The sequence below is a fragment of the Cetorhinus maximus genome, chromosome 12 (genome assembly GCF_964194155.1).
Source record: "Cetorhinus maximus chromosome 12, sCetMax3.hap1.1, whole genome shotgun sequence".
NCBI classification, from domain to species: domain Eukaryota; kingdom Metazoa; phylum Chordata; class Chondrichthyes; order Lamniformes; family Cetorhinidae; genus Cetorhinus; species Cetorhinus maximus.
In genome coordinates, this window is record NC_135890.1 from 70,743,302 (window position 1) to 70,759,201 (window position 15,900).

A 15,900-nucleotide genomic window follows, 5' to 3' on the forward strand; every position below is an offset into this window, starting at 1 on the left:
CGCAACAATTGTTTCACCTTTATTGAAGCTTCTTTCTGGGGTGCCTCCCAAGACCAACATTAATTCTTTTTGAGTGGAGAATGCAGGGGGGCCTGCACTGTAGGTAACTTAGATAAGAATCATCTGTAATAGTTGATCATTCCTAGGAATGATTTGAGCTCTGAGGCGTTCTTTGGTGCATGTGCCTCTCTTATGGCTCTCACTTTCTCCTCAACCTGGTGGAGGCCCTGTGAATCTACCCGGTGACCCAAATAAATTACCTCCCTCATTTGGAAAGTGCACTTTTTTTTTTGACACACTCCAGCTTGCAAGAAACATTTTAAGACTTCTTCTAAGTTTGCCAAATGCTCTCTTTCAGTGAATCCTGTCACCAATACATCGTCTAAATAGACTACAACCTGGGGCAGTCCCTGCAGTAAGCTTTCCATTGTTCTCTGAAAGATGGCACAAGCTGAGGAGACACCAAAAGGCAATCGTATATATTGGTACAACCCTTTGTGGGTATTAATTGTGACAAATTCCCTGGAGGCACTGTCCAATTCTAGTTGTTGATAAGTATGACTCATGTCAAGCTTTGTGTTCATTGTCCCTCCTGCCAGCTTGACATACAGGTCTGCCATTTTTGGAATGGGGTGCATGTCCAGTTTGGCTACTTTGTTAACTGTCAGTTTGTAGTCTCCACAAATTTGGACACTTTGGTCAAGTTTAAGGACGGGGACTATGGCTGCTGCCCATTCTGAGAACTGAACAGGTTGTGTAACGACCAGTTTCTCTAATCTGTTCAGCTCAGTGTCAACTTTTTCTCGCAAGGCATATGGCACCGATCTCGCCTTCATGAAGCGAGGGGTTGCTGCTAGATCCACATGAATCTTGGCCTGCAGCCCCTGGATTTTCCCCAGTTCGTCCTTGAAGATGGTGGCGTACTTTCTAAGTAGATCTGGTAGCCCACTTGCTCTCAACTGGAAAACTTCAGACCATTTTAGCTTAATCGTCTTTAACCAATTTTGCCCCAGGAGGCTTGGCCCTTCACCTGCTACCACCATATTGGCTTCCATAATGGACAGTTACTCTGCTTATGTCTTTTACTTGAATGCCTTCACCCGTATATGTTTTTAGCCTGGCAGCTGTTTCTTCTCAACTTAATTGATGTTCATCATTATTCAAATATCTGAAGGTATGTTCCCCAATTACTGTAGTGAAAGCTCCCATGTCCACTTCCATTCTAACAGGTTTGTCATTTACTTTCACTGTGACAAAGATTGATTCTGTCTTTCCAACTTTCAGATTAAATGAGTAAATGTCAGAATGTGTTGTTTCAGGCTCTTCTACATTGTAGATTTTATTGGGCTTCTTTTGTTTACAAGCCTGCTTTAATCTTTTCTTGCACTGCCTCGTCATATGTCAATTTCTGTGACAATAGTAGCGTTCGATTTTTAAAAAAATGCCAATCGCTAAAAGACTGATTGTTTCCACCTCTATTATTTTTCTTTATTCTTCAGCTAGTGGGGGCTGTTTCCTGCTTCTCGGTAGAGTCTCACTTTTTTGTGCCACTTTCGGCTGAGGTTTCCTGCCCGATGTGGAGGGCGGCGCCATTTTGCGCATCCTGTATTGCTTTTGAATCTCTTACTGCACTTTCTATGGCCAGCACTCTCTCTAGCACCTTCTTGAAATCCAGATTCACTTCAGATAATAATTTTTTCACACCACACACTAAGCGATCTCTGATCATGTCGTTCAGAGTTGTACTGAACTCACAATCTTCCGTTGGCTGCTCAAATTTGCCATGTAGCATGCAATGGTCTCACCCTGGGCTCTATTTCACGAATTAAACCTGAACCTCTGCATCGTGACTGAGGGCTTGGGTTGAATGTGACCCTTCACGAGGTCCACCAATTCATCAAAATTTTTGGAATCTGGGGCGCTGGGTGCTGTCAAACTTCAAATCAAGCCGTAGGTTTCACTCCCACAAGTACTCAAGAGGATCGCTCACCTCTTCTCTTCCCCCATAATCTCACTCGCTTGAAAAAAGTACGTGAGGCATTCTATGTATTGAGACCAATTGTCTGTGGCTGGTTCAAAAGGATCAATTCTCTGAAATTGTGGCATTTTAAGTGAGGATAACTTCTTCAATTCTAACGGCGCTTGCTACTTACAATCACTAGGCAAGGTACAATGCCGATTTATTTTTAACTTGATTTTTTTCTGTTCAATCCTGTTTACCCTCTTTGCCAGTTTGTTGTAGGGTGACCAAGTTGTACTATTAATGGTAGAGTTGATCTGCAGATACTTTTTTATTGCCAGTTTGTTGTAGGGTGGCCGAGTTGTGCTATTAATGATACAGTTGATCTGCAGACACTTCGTTAAGTTTATTTACAATATACTCAGCAGCAACTACATGTATGCTTTCAACTCTAACTCTACCTCTACACTGACTGCTGAGGTAGTCCATACTACTCTCCTATTGGTTACTACAGATCATGTGATCTTCCTTAACAAATAATTCTTAAAGGTACATTACACTCTAAATAAAACCATTATTACTACAGTTCTCTAGCCCCTAATGAAATATCAAAAGAGCTGCTTAGCCCAGCTGAGTGGTTGCAATATTTGTGGGAACTTAGTCCAGTGTCTGGTTTGTTTCATTGCTTGTTTTTTTCAAATGTGTGCCATAAACCCTCAGAACTTGTTTTCTGAATCTATCACCTTGAGAACTGAACTCTTCCCAATTTCTGCTGTTTATTTTGACCATTTCATATCCCGCTGTACATCAGTTTTCATTATTTATTTTCATACTGCAATTTACTCAGTCACCGTGGGCTATATCGCAGGCCTTTTATTCAGACCTTTTGTTCAGGCCTGTTGTTCAGGCCTGTTGTCTTCAGGCCTGTTTCTCAATCAGTTTTTGAGCTGTTTGTCTATTTTGGGCTCCGTGGAGGTGGAAAGGTGAGTGGGGCTGGTTTAAAGGTTGGGGTTTATCATCATTCCCAATTGAGGCTGGCATGTGTGGTCGCATGACTAGAAATAGGAAACAGCCAATCAGAAGCATGGCAATGTAATGAGTAATACTGTTACAACATGCAACCAATCCCAGGCCGTGCACAATTCTGAGCTGGCCAATTGGACAACTTTTGGACAACCATGGGCAGCGTGTTGCATAGAGGGCAACTGTGGGAACAGGGGAAAATCTGGGGCATAGAGGGAAAATGTGGGGCACAAGCAGAGGCTAAATATGAGGAAACAATCAGAGGGCAAACGTTTGGCAAAAATTGACTTCAGTGCTTAATGTCTTGCTCCTGCATGCTATTCCCAGTTATCTTGCTGAGAGATGTGGGCATGGACATTGGCTGGGGGCAGGAAGCAGGGAAAGCTTTGGGTGCGATGTGATGGTGTGAGCAGTTTACATATCCTGATCACCCCTGATTGGTTGGACTCACACTTGGAAAATGGTCACTTGATGAGATACTATAGGCATGAGCCACGGAACTGCACTCAACGTGAGTCTGCTTTCTGAAAGCAATGTTAAAGCGATTGAAAAGTATTTAATTCTTCTCTACATTGAATCTTAAAGCGTATTTGCTTGTTTGTCATAAACAAACTCAATGACTTGTTGTTCTCTGGAACCAAATAGCCACCTAAACTGCAATTTGTTACTCTCGTGTTCCAGCCTCTTGCCAGACTACCCATCACTGCGCTTATAGATACTGTCCTGTGCAATCAGATTAATGCAGGTTAAAATCAGATTAATACGTACATTCCATTCAAATCCTCCAGTAGCTATTCCACCAGCTGCACCATTACCAGCTAAACCCACAAAGTGACCACTGCCGATGTTACTGGCAAACAGAGAAGCTCCAATCTGAGGGAGAAAGAAACAGGGTTTAAATTCCAATCATATACCAGGAGGTACATTCCAGTCATATACCAGGAGTTATATTATAGCCATATATCAGGAGGTACATTCCAGTCATATACCAGGATTCACATTCCAATTATATACCAGAAGATACATTCACCCATATACCAGGAGTTACATTCCAGTCATATATTGGTAGGTACACTCCAGTCATATACCAAGATGTACATTACAGTCATATACCAGTGATTTGTAATTCAGCCATGGAGCATGTTCCAGATTTTTATCCTTACAGATAATGTCCCAGGCTCCACCATCACCATCCCTGGGTATGTCGTCTCCCACTGGCAGGACAGGCCCAGCAGAGGTGGCTGCACATTGGTATACAGTTGGGAGGGAGTTGCCCTGGGAGTCCTCAACATCAACTCCGGATCCCATGAAGTCTCATGGCATCGGGTCAAATATGGGCAAGGAAACCTCCTGCTGATTACCACATACCGCCCTCCCTCAGCTGATCAATCAGTGCTCCTCCATGTTGAACATCACTTGAAGGAAGCACTGAGGGTGGCAAGGGTGCAGAATGTATTCCGGGTGGGGGACTTCAATGTCCATCACCAAAAGTGGCTCGGTAGCACCACTACAGATCGAGCTGGCTGAGTCCTAAAGTATGTAGCTGCTAGACTGGGTCGGCAGCAGGTGGCGAGGGAACCAACAAGAGGGAAAAACATACTTGACCTCATCCTCACCGACCTGCCTGCCGCAGATACATCTGTCCATGACAGTATCGGTAGGAGTGACCACTGCACAGTCAATGTAGAGACGAAGACCCGCCTTCACATTGAGGATATCATCCATCATGTTGTGTGGCACTACCACCGTGCTAAGATCTAGCAACTCAAGACTGGGCATCCATGAGGCGGTGTGGGGGGCATTTAATTGCAGGACTTCCACCATTGGGGGGAAATCCTGCCCTGAGAGCTGCTGGCCAATCAGAAGCTGGCAGCTCGCTATTACCAGCAGCGCACTGGGGAGATGTGGTTTCTGCTGGTAATACACTTGGGCCTTCACCAGGGATCATCATTAGATCCTTGAGAAAGGGTAAGTGTGGGCAGGATGGGGGTCATGAGGAGGTGATGGGTGCAGAGGGGGTGGATCCAGAGTAAAGTGCATGGGTGGGTCTCTGCAGCACTCCCCCGACACTTACTGGTGCCAGGTCCCTCGATCGAGCATCGAGCACCTATGAACAAGGGTCCTCCCCTACAAGGGTTTGCTTGTCTATCTTCATTCGTGGCAAGTTCCCCAGCGGTGACAGGGTGAGGCCTTAGATGGGCATCAGTTGCCCACTTAAGAGTCTCAATTGGCGTCTGGGTGAGAAGCCTGCCCGGACTTAATCAGCGGAAGGCAGGGAGGCGGTGGGGGTCCCCACCCTGTTCCTTCCCACCCAATCAAACAGCGCCTCCCCCACCCCCTCGCTTCGGAACTTGCCTCTTGTGTGGGGGGGGGGGGGGGGGGGGGGGGGGGGGGCGCAGCGGGGGCTTTAAACTCCACCCCATGACTTCCCTTAACTCGGCGCCAGATTTAAACTGCTGTCAGCAAAATGGAAAACCTCCCCCCATAGAGTACACTGGATTTTGTGGGCTGCCTTCTTTGAGCTCAGCAGTGAGTGCCTTCACTTTCTACACCAACTCTAGCCATCTGTAATGAGTGAGATTTCAGTTGTATGATAATATACGACTGAAATGTGACAAGGTAAAAAGAACGATTGTTTCAGTGCAGAGTGAAAACCTACAAACTGAATGAGATACATGAACAGTTAATTAACTGTAACCTAGCTCTGTCTAATGGGACTGGATTATCTAACTCTGCTGTATGTGATCCAGGAGATCTTGATGATCTTTTTCCAGCACTGATAGTTTTCCACTTTAATGAGCAAAATATATATAGCACATTGTAAACTTGCAATACATTAATTTGTAAGGAAAGAATAATTAAAATGAAAGATACTGTCCCAGGACTGCATATAAACCAATAAACACATGATTAACAATTAATATTAGAATTAACTTTACCTCATTAATGTTACCAAATAAACCTTACATTCTCTGTTGACAGGGGATAATATATCTTGATTAGAGACCTATAATGATTCATAACATTTTATTAGTGGCACCGCCTGAACTTTTACTTTTGGAGATACTTTTTTGGAGTGAGCTTTGTGGGATTTCTTCATGCCATTCTTGATCTCAGTTCTGCTGATGCTGGGCTGCTGGATGTTGACAGGTTAGAAACCATTACTGCCTGGCATTTTGCTGAGTCGCAGGGATAGTGTCAGCGTCCTCGGCCACTTTAGGAGTGAAGGGCCAAGTTCTATACTGCAGGACCCTGCGAGGTTCACAAGAGTCAGAGAGAAAACAAGGCAAACCGAGCTGTGCACAACTTTAGTGTGAAGATTAGGGATTAAATGCCTGCAGGTTGCAGGTGGAAGGAGAAAGTGAGGGAGTCAAGAAACTGCACATGAAGGGACTCTGAAAGATCTTGGGGGAGATGGTGGTGTAGTGGTAATGTCTCTGGACTAGTAATGCAGAGGCCTACGTGAATATTCTGAGGACTTACAATGATGTTAGGGAGGGAGTTCCACGATTTTGACTAAGCGACACTGAGGCAGCTGGTGGAATTTAAATTTAATTAACAAATCTAGAATTGAAAGCTATCATTGATTGCTGTAAAAACTCATCTGGCTCACTAATAACCTGCCATCCTTACCTGGTCTGGCCTACATGTGATGGGTGCCAGATCCATGGCAATGTGGCTAACTCTGAAATGGCCTAGCAAGCTACTCAGTTCAACAAACGCTGGTCTTGTCAGTGACGCCCACATCCCATGAAAGAATATGGAGAACGAGTTGGAGTAGGAAGCTGTGCAATGAGCCTTCATTTCAATTTAGGCAAAGGTTAAAATGGAAGAAGACCTTGTACAAGAGCCAATGAGGGACAAGGCTGAACAGTTCAGAAGGGCACCGAACAATATGGAGAGAGAAGCAAAACAGTGATGGAGGGTTTGAGGCTAGAGATGAGGGCTCTAAAAGAGGCTGCAGACATAGTGGATGTGGCTATGACTTTCCAAAATTTCCTTGATGCAAGAATGGTCCCAATGGATTGGAAGTTGGCAAATGTAACACAGCTATTCAAGACAGGAGGGAGAGAGAAAACAGGGAAACCTACAGGCCAGTTAGCCTGACATCAGTTGTCAGGAAAGTGTTGGAATTTATTATTTTTTTCATTTGCAGGTTGGTGGCATCAATGGCCAGACCAGCATTTATTGCCCATCCCTAATTGCCCTTGAGAAGGCGGTGGTGAGCTGTCTTCTTGAGCCGCTGCAGTCCATGTGGTGTAGGTACATCAGGGAGGGGGTTCCAGGAATTTGACCCAGTGACAGTGAAGGAACGGTGATATATTTCCAAGTCAGGATGGTGAGTGACTTGGAGGGGAACTTGCAGTTGGTGGTGTTCCCATGGCCAGAATTTTGAGTTTGGCGGGCAGGCGCGGTCAGCGGGCGGGAAACGGCGCACTGCCGCGATCGGCCCCCAACCACAAGTTCACACTGGCGGGCCAATTGAGGTCCATGGAGCATGAACGGCGGGCGGCTCCCCAATGGTCAGGAAGGGGCGGGCGGGGCCGGGGGCCTATTGGTCATCGGGTCCAATGAGGATCCGGCAATCGGTTTAAAACCGGCACAGTCAGGCCCTGGATGGCTGCCAGTGAGGAAGATGCCTTCGGTGTTGTCAGTAGGAGAGTAAAGATTATGGACAAAAATGTAGCTGCAAACACCAGGCAGGAGGGAGGTCAGGTGGGCACTTGGCCCCCTGGTTTTCGGATGAGTGCCACACGGCCCTCCTGGAAGAGGTGGCTGCCAGGAGGGACACCCTTGTCCCCAGAGATGGGAGGAGGAGGCCACCACACCTCACAAAGAGGGCATAGGAGGAGGTGGCAGTGCAGGTCAGCAGCCACGATGTTGTGCGGTGCACCTGGGTCCAGTGCCGCACGAGGCTTAACGACCTGCTGCGCACAGGAATGGTGAGTACCGTGTTGGTGTGGTGAAGTGTTAAGGTCTGGCCGCCCCCCCACCACCTGTGGAGCTCAGGGGTGTTAAAGTCTGAGTGCCAACTGTCAATGACACCGGAGCTGGCCAAGGGGGTGAGCCCTGGCTGCTTGGACTGAGTGCCTTGTGGCTCGAGGGCCACGACTGGGATGTGCCCTGCGAGGTGTTCCTCAGCTGGGGTTGGCCAGGCTGCGATGGCGCTGCAGGTAGAGAGTGGACTAATCAATGCTCCTCTGTCCTTTCAGGAGAAGACGACTCATACCAGCATTAGTTCGTGGACCGGCAGAGGCCCCCTAAACCTCCAAATCCTATCCAGACATGAGCAGGACGTCTTGGAGCTGGAGAGGTGCCGCACGCCTTGGTCAACTGGCCACGGGGGAGGCTGGGGTGTCAGACGGAGGTAAGAGTGCAGTGCACAGAGGTAAGAGTTTCAGATGCTGTAAACATTGTTCTGTAGTCTCAACACTGATGGGAGCCTCCGGACTGGAGTCCCCGTTGACGACTGAAAGGCAATGGCACCATGATGCAGATCTCCATTGTCTCACCAGGGTGCCTGGCATGCACAGTGACAGTGTGATGACTGTAACTAATGACATGTCCTTCTTCTCTCTTAGCTTTGCCTCCACACACCCAATCGCAGGACCCCGAAGACCCACCGCTGATGCCAGAGGACTGCCAGGCTCCAGATGCACCTGCATCATGCCCACTCTCTGAACCAGGCACCAGCACAGATACCAGCACCTGGTGGGCATTAGATCTTTGGCTAGTATATCGGTGCACAGAGGTGAGGGAACTTCACAGTCACTTGAGGAGCTGGTGGAGGCAGAGAGTGCCCAGGGCGCTGGCAGTCAGAGGACTGCTGGAGGCCAGGACGGTGCTCAGTCAAAGGCAGATGATGAGCCTCTGGAGTCGTCCATTAGGTGGCAGATGCTGGATGTGCAGGAGGATCTGGTGGAGATCCATGAGGGTACATGTGCCATGGTCTCCATTATGGAGGAGTCCATGCAGAGCATAAGCACTGCGGTGACCCTCATGGCCGAGCACACTGCCTCCTTCACTGAGAGAGTGGTAACTCTCATGGAGAGGTAGCTCCAGGAACAGAATCAGGGGTTCCTGGGGTTGGCTCGGACCTGCAAGTCCTCACACGGGCACTGAGCTCAGGTGGTTAGTGTCCATGTGGGAGATGGATAAGACACCCAGTATCCCAGCGAGGTGCCCGTCCATCAATGGTGAGCAGGGAGGTCCAAAGCGACCTCACGTTGGTGCACAAGCTGCCTGTCGTCTCTGCGCGCTCCTCTCAGGACGCTCTTGATAGCGGCAGCAGCTCCCCTGCCCCTCTGCCAGTGACCGCGGCATCTGATGAGGCTGTGGCGACTGGGGAGATGCCAGCCAAGGCACTGGCCACTCCCTCCCAGGCAGGGCCAGAACAGGCTCCACGGGCCAGAGAACACCCGCCGAGGTATTCAAGGCCAACAAGGCAGCAGAGTTGGAAGTTTGTCTCCAATGTTGGTCCCAGCGAGGGGGGAGCACCAAGACGTAGCACTCGCAAGCGTAAGTTTAAGGCACCATGAGCACAAGGGGGACTGGTCACGGGTTATCTTCTATTGTGCAATGTTTTGTTTATTTTAACTGGTCTGGGGTTGAAGACCAGAGAAGATTCTGTTACTTTGTTTTGACTGTCAGCATGAGATAAATTTTCTTTTGTTGTAATGGCCTAAGTATGCTTCACCTTTTTTTATTTAATGTGGTGCAGGTTATGCCAATATGTAATACTGGGTGGCTTGAAAATTTATTGCACAGTGTTATGGCACAGCGGATGGTAAATGCTGAGCTGTTCAAATCCCAGAGGGAAACTTGAAACAACTGCCACAACTGTTTTATAATTTGTATTTATTTCAAGTTGCTTGCCTTCAATTCAGTAGTAATAAGACCAGAGTCTTATAGGTTTCTTAACAAACTAAATTAAACCTTTATTAATAAAAAAATGATTTTAAGCACATATATAGGTTTACAAATTACTACTATGATAGCTCCCCTAATTAATCTAACTCCCAGTTACACCTCTGTTAAGGCAACAGTAAAACACCTAGATTTAAACAGACCCAGGCAAAGTAACATGAAACTCTGAACAGTCATATTCAAAGTGAGTTTTCTTAAATTCAGTTTCTTGTGGACAGCAGCTTGAGGCTTATATGCTGGAGGCTTTTCACACTTGTGTTAGATCTTAAAATGCCTGCCCTTATACACAGCCGTCTCTCCTTTATATGTATTTTCCCCTTTGAATGCAAATTCCCATTGTTTCACTATGCCTTTGGACTTTACCTCTCTAATAATAAAAATCTATCATAGTACTAATTTTACCAGTAATCTTTGCGAAAAATAAACACTGTTTCTTAACTTCTTCTGGCTAGGTGTAACATTTCACCCGCTCTTTTGTATTCAAGCTACTCTGGTTTATTTAAAAATATAAATGTTCCCTTTACACCTCACATTCTAAAACTTCACCCATGTTTACCTATTAGCATTTCAAACCTAGCTTCTCTTCTAACATCAAAGCCTTCAGACCGGCTGCCTGTAATTCAATTAAATCACACACACACACACACACACACACACACACACCCCATTTTTACTCTACTTTACAATAAATTCCAAAAAAATTATGAAAATTATTATATCTTCCTGACACACAGGCACTGAGTGGACTTTGGAGTCAAAGGAAAGGGTCATTTCAGACATCTGGGATAGAAGCGGCAGCCCTGGTATGAGGTGGTAGTGTTTATTTGGTAACCTAGCTGAAGGAGCATTGGATAAAGATGTTCCTGGTGGTCTGAGGTACCGAGGTCTGCCTCCATGCCCTGACCGTTCTCCTCACCGTGCTCCTCTTCTGACTCAAAATTGGATTCACCATCTGTGGCCTGTGCAGCTGTGTCAACATCTTCTTCCTCCAGTGGGTCACCCCTTGCCAGTGCCAGATTGTGGAGAGCACAGCATGCAACCACTATTAGTGACACCTGCTCTGGGGGCATTGTAGTGCTCCGCCTGAAGGGTCCAGGCATTGGAAGCGCATCTTCAGAAGACCTATGGTCCTCTCTATCACCGCCCTTGTGGAGGCATGACTCCTATTATAACCCTACTCTGCCTCTGTTCTTGGGTGGCAGAGAGGTGTCATGAGTCACCTTTTCAACGGATAGCCCTTGTCACCCAGCAGGCATCCAACCAATTGGGCTGGAGCACTGAAGAGCCTTGGCACCTGGGAGTGTCTGAGGATGTAAATGTCATGGGAACTGCCAAGGTACCTTGCACAGACTTGCAAAATATGCTTCCTATGGTGACACACTATCTGCACATTCATGGAGTGGAATCCCTTCCTGTTGACGAAGGCACCGGGCTCACCTGCTGGCACCTTTATGGCCACATGTGTGCAGTCTATTGCACCCTGGACGTGGGGGAAGCCAGCAATGGCCGCGAAGCCTCTGGCTTACTGTGCCTGGCTGGCCTCGTCCATCTGGAAATGAATGAAAGTCAATACCTACCTGAACAGAGCTTCTGTCACCAGCTTGACACAGCTGTGGACAGCTGTGGACAGCTGATAGGGAGACTCCACACAGATCCCTCACTGAGCCCTGGAAAGAGCCGGAGGCATAGAGGTTGAGCCACTGTGACTTTCAGAGCCACTGGCATGGGGTGTCTACCCACACAGCCAGAGCTGATCTCAGGCCCAATCATCTGACAAATGGAGGTCACTGTCTCCCTTGAGAGGCGGAGCCTCCTTCGGCATTGCACCTTGGACATATTGAGGTAGCTACATTGCTGCCTGTAAACCCTGGCAGCAGGATAGTGGCATCTTCTGTGGCCCCTTCCGCCTTGGACTTCCTGTTGGCCCTGTGCCCCTTGTGCTGCGCCTCTCCACCCACAGGTCCCTCCCCTGGAAGCTGCATTGGGACACCTGGCCTCCTCTCCCTTCTGCCCCTCTCTTCCCCCTCAGAGGAGGTGCCTCCAGCAGAGACCACAATATCCATTACCAGGGTAACGGAAGGCTGTCTGATACCTGGAAAGGTCCACATGGTCTGAATCCTCCGGGGGTCTTGGAGACACCAACAAGTCGTGAAATGAAGCCTGGAAATGCTAACAATGAAGCCCCAAACAGAGATAAAGCAGGCATATACCGTTAAGTCACCAGCAGCAAACTATCTACTAAAGTCCTCACTACTCACACTGGCAATGCTGCTGACCCTTTTTACCCCGCCTGTGGATGAGGTTTTTGAAATTGGCAGTTGGCTGCCTGCCTGTTTTGCCCATGTGATGACCGCAAAATCTCACGGGCAACAAAAAAAATCGCTGTCAGTTGACATTTTAATGGCTTTAACTGGCCTCTTAATTAACGGCAGGTGCAGCTCCAGCGCCCATCAAGTGAAATATCGCACGAGTGCGCGATGATGTCAGGATGCTCACCCAACGCCATCACCGCACGCTATTTTATGCTATTTTACACTTGAGGGTGTTGGGTGTCCGTCCGTACACCGAGCGAAAAGTTCTGCCCTATATGTCGCTGCCCTTGTCCTTCTAGATGGTAGCAGTCGTGGGTTTGGAAGGCACTGACTGAGGAGCCTTGGTGAATTCCTGCAGTGCATCTTGTAGATGGTACACACTGTTGCCATTGTGTGTCAGTGGTGGAGGGAGTGAATGTTAAGGAGGTCTTAACAATGCACTTAGAAAATCATAGTTTGATCAGAGTCAACATAGTTTTATGAAAGGAAAATCATGTTTGACAAATTTATTTGAGGATGTAATGAGTTGGATAGATAAAGGGAAACCAGTTTCTCAGACCAACCTACCACCCATGAGATTACCATGGCACCTCTGGTGGAAGCAGTACCACAGACTGACCAGCAGCCTAAGAAGCCTCTACATCCAACTATGACAATGGTAAAGCTGGTCGACACATCAAACACTGTGCACACACTGCAACTTCCAGCCAGCATGACACAACCGCATCGGAAGCTGCAACTGGGTAGCAGTCTATCACCATCAACAACAAAAAGCAGAGGTGAGCACCTCACTCAACCCTTTTCTCATCTCAGGAACACTCTTCTTCAGTGTCAGAGGGCTTCCAGACGGCCGACACAGAAAAACAAGAAGAAAACACAGCGCCAAGGAGACAAATGCCATCTTTGTCCACCCCGCAAGGAACGACTGAGAGGAACAGCAACCATGCATCAACACAGCAGCCGAACCAACCAGGTGTGGGTCAACATAAAGCAATGAAGATAAGAATGAAAGCGTACCCAAATGGCAGTCCAACCACCTAACCACCAACAAGAACCAGAACGACCAGAGCCTGCCACTCTCCCGACAGAACAGCAACCGAGGTGTGGAAGGGTTATAAGGCCTCCAGGCCACCTGAACCTCTAACTTTAAGGACTTGAAGGGGGCAGATGGGGTAGTGAGAATGTTGTTAATATTGTTAATGTTAATACTGTAATAGTAATAACATTGGAATAGCATGAGGGTTGTAACAATAAGGTAAATGCATAAGATTTATAACAATGTAAGACTTGAAGTAAACTAAAGTAACTCTATATCCATGTGATAAAGACTCGGGGAAGGTGTAGTGGAAGGGTCTGGTACGTACAGGGTTAATGTGCGACTGAGTACAGCACAGCCCACACAGTGATGTAAGAAAGCGTATGACATAGATCAAGAGGCGGTGTGCTGTAGGCCAGAGACGTGACAAAACCTAGGATGGAAATAGCTCCATGTCTAGACCCTTTACTGTATATTTGTAAATAGTTACAAGCAGTTAATAAAGACTTCCTGGTAACATGCAGAAGACTGCGTGGACTTCACTAACAGGCATGTTCTGCACACAACTCCACCCCAATGTAACCCATGGCGACCTTACTCTGTCTCTCTATCCCATGGCGATATTACTCTTTCTCTCTCTCTCTCTCTATCCCATGGTGATACTACTCTCTCTCTCTCCCTCTCTATCTATTCCATAGTTAGCTCTCTCTCTCTATCCTATGTCAATATTACTCCCTCTCTCTATCTCTCTCTATCACTTGGCGATTTTGCTGTCTGACTCTCTCTCTATCTCATGGCAATATTACTCTCTCTCTCTGTCTCTCTCTATCCCATAATGATTTTACTCTGTCTCTCTCCCCCTCTCTCTCTATCCCATGGCAATATTACTCTTCCCACTCCATCGCATGGTGATATTACTCTCTCTCTCTCTCTACCCTATGGTGAAATTACTCTCTCTCCCTCTCTACCCAATAGTGATTTTACTCACTCTCGCTCTCTCGCTCTATCATATTGCAATATTACGCTCCCTCTCTCTCTCTTTCTCTCTATCTCATGGTGATATTACTCTCTCTCTCTCCCTCTCTCTATTCCATGGTTAACCCTACCTCTCTTTCCCTCTCTCCCGCTATTCCATGGTAAGCTCTCTCTTTCTCTCTCTATGCCAAGGTGACATTACTTTCTCTCACTCTCTCAAACCCATTGTGATTTTACTCTCTTTCTCTATCTCTCTCTATCACATGGCGATTTTGCTGTCTCTCTCTCTCTCTCTCTATCCCACAGTGATTTTACTCTCTCTGTCTCTCTCTCTATCGCATAGCAATATTACTCTCTCTCTCTACCCTATGGCGATATTACTCTCTCTCTCACTCTCTCTCTCACTCTCTATCTCATGGTGATATTAGTCTCTCCCTCCTCCTCTCTCCTTCTATTCCATGGTTGGCTCTCTCTCTCCCCCTGTATCCCATGGCAATATTACACTCTCTCTCTCTATATATCCCCTGGTGATATTACTCTCGCTGTCTCTCTCTCTCTATTCCATGGTGATATTAGTCCCTCTCTCTCCCTGTCTCCCTCTCTCTCTCTATTCCATGGTGATTTTACTTTTTCTCTCTATCCCATGGCAATGTTAGTCTCTCCCTCTCTCTCTTTCTCGCTATCCCATGGCAATATTACTCTCTCTCTTTCTCTCTCTATACCATGGTGAAATTACCCTCTCTATCTAATAGTGATTTTACTCTCCCTCTCTCTATCCCATGATGAAATTACCCTCTCTCTCTCCCTCTCTCTCTATTCAATAGTGATTTTACTCGCTCTCTCTATCCCATTGCCATATTACACTCCCTCTCTATCGCATGGCGATATTACTCTCTCTCTCTTTCTATTCCATGGTTAGCCCTCTCTCTTTTTCCCCTCTCTCCCTCTCTCTCTCTATTCCGTGGTTAGCTCTCTCTCTCTCTTTCTATCCCATGGCGATATTACCCTCTCCCTCTCTCAATCCCATAGTGATTTTAATCTCTCTCTATCTATCACATGGTGATATTACTCTCTCCCTCATTCTCTCTATCCCATAGCAATATTACCCTCTCCATCTCTCAATTCCATAGCGATTTTAATCTCTCTCTATCTATCACATGGCAATTTTGCTGCCTCTCTCTCTCTTACACTATCCCATGGCAATATTTCTCTCTCTCTCTCTTTCTATCCCGAAGTGATTTTACTCTCTCTCTCACTCTCTCTATCCCATGGCCATATTACTCTCTCTTTCTCTCTCTAACCCATGGCGATATTACTCTCTCTCTATCTATTCTATAGGCAGCCTTCTCTCTCTCTCTCTGTCTCTTCCATGGTTAGCTCTCTCTCTCTCTCTCTATCCCATTTCGATATTACTCTTTAACTCTCCATCCATGGCAATTTTGCTCTCTGTCTCTCTCCCTCTCTCTGTATTCCATGGTGATTTTACTCCCTCCCTTTCTCTCTCTTGCTCTTTCTCTACCCCATAGTGATTTCACTCCCTCTCTCTCCCCCATGGCGATATTACTCTCTCTCTCTCTCTATCCCACAGTGATTTCACTCTCTGTCTATATCATGGCCATATTACTTTCTCACTCCCTCTTTCTCTCTATCCCATGGCAATATTACTC

The 15,900-nt window shown here is 46.9% G+C and overlaps 1 protein-coding gene across 1 annotated transcript in view; it reads right to left on the reverse strand.

Moving 5' to 3' along the window:
- The window catches only part of slc5a1 (solute carrier family 5 member 1), a 95,964-nt gene that overhangs the window by 56,950 nt on the left and 23,114 nt on the right, over positions 1–15,900 (reverse strand). The window contains exon 3 of the mRNA XM_078553856.1: positions 3,752–3,856. Within this exon, the coding sequence (XP_078409982.1) occupies positions 3,752–3,856 (105 nt within the window). The remainder of the gene's footprint in view (positions 1–3,751; positions 3,857–15,900) is intronic.